Consider the following 4,125-nt stretch of genomic DNA (forward strand, 5'->3'; position numbering starts at 1 on the left):
GCTCGACGTTTTCCTGCGCGACCTTGTGTTTGACTTTGATAATAGCGCCATTCACAGAACCATCACGCTTCAATATTTTAACACGGTTCATTAGGTTCATTCGAATTCACAAAGCACTCCTTCAACAAAACAGTATCGTCTCACCTCCATCAATCCCATTTTCCAGCCTACTCATTTTTGAGGTCTGCTTAAAAAGCCATTTAATGGCACACACCAAATCGTAATTGGCATTCTAATAGCAGTAAATGACGCCGACAAATACTCGCCCATCATAGACGCTACAAGCACTTTACAATCTTTGTATCTTTTTTTTTTTTACTAAAGTGGACATTTTCGTTCCCTCTTCACATCATCAGCGAGCGCGGAGATACCTGCACATAAATTCACAGAGAACGACACGTTTAACCCTCCCGCCCTCACCTCTTCCATGAAATAACCCTTTTAAATGCAAATACCTGGAGGCAACTGGCTTCTTATCGCACATTTCATTGTCTCCTTTGGGGTAGTGGGATAGAAAGCCTTTCTTCTCTTCATCTGCATGTAATTGTGTGCACACGGACACACACATACATGCAGCAACCACACAGTTTATGCTGGAGCAAAGCTTTAGAATAAATCAGAGCAAAAGAAACTGCCCTGTTAGGCTAACAGACGCTATTAATTCTCGCTGACTGACAAAAGCACGAGAAGCAGAATTTAATTTAAAGTTATCCTGGTGGGACAGCTGGCAGGGTCTTTGTTTTGATCTACAGGAGTGAGTGGGTAGCTGTCTAATCATATCATGCACTCGTGTCATTTTTGAGCCAGTGGGTAGTTTATGACCACTTGAAGGCTTTTCGGTTCCTTATCGGGCGGGCAGAGCAGAGTATAGCGGGATTTTGTATTCCTGTGCACGCTTTCAGTTTAACAAGTCAAACAGGTGTTGGGTGAAGAAAGGCTTCAAGTGTCTACAAGATACAAACAGCACTGCAATCACCTGCTCTGCCTTACAAACCTATGAAGTAACACACTTTTCTGATCCTCTCACATCCTCCAAGGCTGACTCGAGGACAGCTGCGTTTCCAAGTGACATCATTATTAAGAAAACCTGACTCTGACTGGTACCCGAGACCACTTTCAGTGTAATGTGAGCCTATAAACATGCCCTTGCTGTCCTCTCGCAGATTAGACACAGCCCTGCGGATGTGCTCTGACAGAGTAACACTGCCATCTAGTGCTCGATGGGAGAAACACATTTGGAAAAGTGATATCCAATCCCACGCAGGAGGAGGGGTCTTTGTTTAATGCAAAAACACAATTAAACACCATCTAGAAATCATTCCAATGTGGAGCAAAACAAACGCATCATGGTTTGAGCTGTACCCTCTACAAACAAGACAGGATGTGCAAACTGAATTGTTTTGAGAGCATTAACCATTCAAGTAAAAGACACGCTACGTGTTTGGTGTTACATGAGGGGTTTTCCCGTTACTTGCTTTCATTAGAGCCTTTATGGCTCTTGCTCTCATTTCCAGCTCCAGCAGCTCCAGCTGCTGAATCGACGGCTTACAAACGGCCGGGTCGCCGCTAGAAACGGGTCCGCTGACATCCGGGGACTGCAGCGGTGTGCTCTGTTCTTTGGCCGCGTCTTTGATGGGGGTGGAGGAGCACGCCAAGATCTCGCTCACGCTCTTGTCTATGTCGCTTTGAATGTCTTTCTTCGGCTCTGGATTTGCCGGCTCCGGCTTTGCAGCCGGGTCAGTGCACAGCCTGCTGTCGTCATCGTCGTCGTCTCCCTCCTTCACTGCCGCAGTCTGCTCCTCTTTAACGGTCTGCTCCTCTTTGGGTCCTTCTATGTCGCTGTCGTAAGTGTCTGCGTTTATGCTGAGGACGTCGCTCTCTTCACCAGAGCCGCCACCCTCTGCGAAGAAAATTACAGTCATTTAAAATGTGAAACGTCCCTTTACGGCCTCCTTCTGCCTTTGAAGTCTATAAACGCCTCGGGGATGTTCTTTGTAGTCATTACATATTAATTACCTTGCTTTGGGTCCTCGCTTTTTGCAGTTTCCTTGAGGCACGATGTAGAGTCTACAATACTGTCTTGCCTTGGCGGGGGAAAAATAAACATGTGAAATAAAAACAGTCACAGCGTAGTTGTTCTCTGATTAACTGTTTCACTCACTGGCTTTCCAAAGACTCTTCAGAGTTTTCATTGTCATTCCCGGCGGTCACTTCCTCCCCTTAACACAACGACACATTTTATGTGAAATTAAATGTTTTGCAGAAGTTTCAAAATGTTTTTTTTTTTTTATAAAATAGAAACATGCTTCAGTCTTACCTGCTAAGATCTGAATGAGATTTTTCTCCGTGATGGGTTCCAGCTGCTCCCAACACAGCGTTTTGATTTCCTCTACACTGCATTCCTGTAAACGACAACATCTTTAAAACGTATCTCAGATACTCCCGTCTTCATGAGAACTAATCAGCTCTTTTTATTTTCAGATAAAGAGGAAAAGTCATACCAGCGACTTGGCAACAAATATTTAAAAATAGCAGGTAAAGTCCAGCTGTTTGGAAATGAAAACCAGTGATGTGTGCCACCACTTCACAAAACACAAACACAAATTAAATGTTAAACTCAGGGTCTACTGTAGGGCAGACAGAAAGTTTGGCAAGAATCTGGGCAAAAATATTCTTTGGGTATTAATTATAATTTATTAAAGAAACACACAAGTGCTTGATGCAAGTGGTCCAATCAGTCCAGAGTCACAATAAGATGTTGAGTTTTGCAGATAACCGACAACGAAAGCTTTTTTGATCAAATCACCTTGAGTTCATCAGGAAGCATCTTCCGTAGCTTCTTCTCCCCCAGCACATGGAAGCACTGCTCCAGCATCTCCCGCTTGTCACCGACGTAAGCTGTGATGGGCTGGAAGGCCAGGCTGAGGTCCAGTCCCCCTTCCTCAATGTCACTGCCAATCTTGTCAAGCTCAGGATCAGCAAGTTCGTCCTTGGATTCCTTTAAGTTGGGAAGACAAACTAAAACACGCAGCTGCACTCGTATACACAGAATATGCTCTGCAAACTTAAATACAGTCTCCACGATTAGGAAACAAATAATTTGAACACAATGTTGTGACTCAGGCTGTTTTCATTAATTTTTTTTTTGTTAAAGAGAAGATACACTCAGTTAATTAAATAGTGTAACAGCATGAAATCCAGCAGCACAGTTTGCATTTAAAGGGATCATTAAAATTCATCCAAAGCAAATTTTACTGCTGCCTAGTGGCTGAAATCCTTTAATTGGTTCTTGTTAGCTAAAACAATAAGTTAACTACACTAAAAAAAAAAAATTTAAAAAAGACAAATTAAGACTTTCCTTTTATTGTATTTAGACACTGCAGTGAATAAGCAGAGCAAACAATTCATTCAGTGCGACTTAATCAAAGTATTTATAAAGCAGTAAGACGATGGTTTTCCCTCAGAGAGCACCAAACCAACAGTGAGGCTTTAACGCTAAAATAAAGTTGTTGTGACGATGCAAACATAACATTAACGCAATAATAACAATAATAATCGAGAGACACTCGAGGTACACAAAACGCCAAATGCGTCAACTTTTCAATCATTTAAAACCAGTACGTAAATTTTAAACACAATTTAATTTACCCTCACATTTACCCTAAACGTATTCACATATATTTGTGGCTGTTATACTCCTGAACTTCTTTTCTATGGAGTTTAGCAAGGCGCTAGTCCCGAAAGCCTCACCTCTAAACCGGGCCCCGTACTCCTGCGTTTACCGCTGTCATGTCGCTCCTCGGACTGAAAGTGCTTCCTTTTCTTCTCACTGGTGCTTGATTTCTTTTTGAGCATTTTAAACCCACTCAAATTAGTCCTCCACTGAAAACCACTACAACCGCCGAAGCTAAAGGTCGCGGGAAACACACGTCATAAGCGAGCGACAGCTTCTTCTTTGCGTCTTATCTGTGGCATTTATCGCCACCTACCGGACAGGAGCGGTTCCAGCTCGTGGCTCTCAGTGATGTCACTCACTGAGACTGGTTTGTTTATGCCACAGGCTTAGCTGATGGTAAAAGAATGGAGAATTCATGTAAAAGGTGAAATACGATGCTTTTGAAATTT

General features: G+C 42.8%; 1 protein-coding gene across 1 annotated transcript; it reads right to left on the reverse strand.

Annotated features, from left to right (window-relative positions):
* Window positions 1-1,249: 1,249 nt before the first annotated feature.
* caap1 (caspase activity and apoptosis inhibitor 1) lies at window positions 1,250-3,965 on the reverse strand. Its single transcript, XM_005750384.2, has 6 exons — window positions 3,751-3,965; window positions 2,807-2,998; window positions 2,318-2,402; window positions 2,162-2,219; window positions 2,017-2,084; window positions 1,250-1,900 (listed from the first exon to the last, which is right to left on the reverse strand). Exons 1-6 carry the CDS (start codon window positions 3,853-3,855, stop codon window positions 1,434-1,436), a joined length of 975 nt encoding a protein of 324 aa, XP_005750441.1. The 5' UTR covers window positions 3,856-3,965; the 3' UTR covers window positions 1,250-1,433.
* Window positions 3,966-4,125: the final 160 nt, after the last annotated feature.

This window comes from Pundamilia nyererei, unplaced genomic scaffold, assembly GCF_000239375.1.
Source record: "Pundamilia nyererei isolate P.nyererei 1_Seehausen unplaced genomic scaffold, PunNye1.0 scaffold00271, whole genome shotgun sequence".
Taxonomy (NCBI): Eukaryota; Metazoa; Chordata; class Actinopteri; order Cichliformes; family Cichlidae; genus Pundamilia; species Pundamilia nyererei.

Excerpts from the sequence above, each read along its gene's own strand:
- caap1 (XM_005750384.2), bottom strand. The coding sequence starts at position 3,855 with ATGCTCAAAAAGAAATCAAGCACCAGTGAGAAGAAAAGGAAGCACTTT. Across the intron at positions 2,403-2,806 it reads TGCTTCCTGATGAACTCAAG|GAATGCAGTGTAGAGGAAAT; the intron begins GTGATTTGATCA and ends TGTCGTTTACAG. Across the intron at positions 2,085-2,161 it reads GAAGAGTCTTTGGAAAGCCA|GCAAGACAGTATTGTAGACT; the intron begins GTGAGTGAAACA and ends TCCCCCGCCAAG.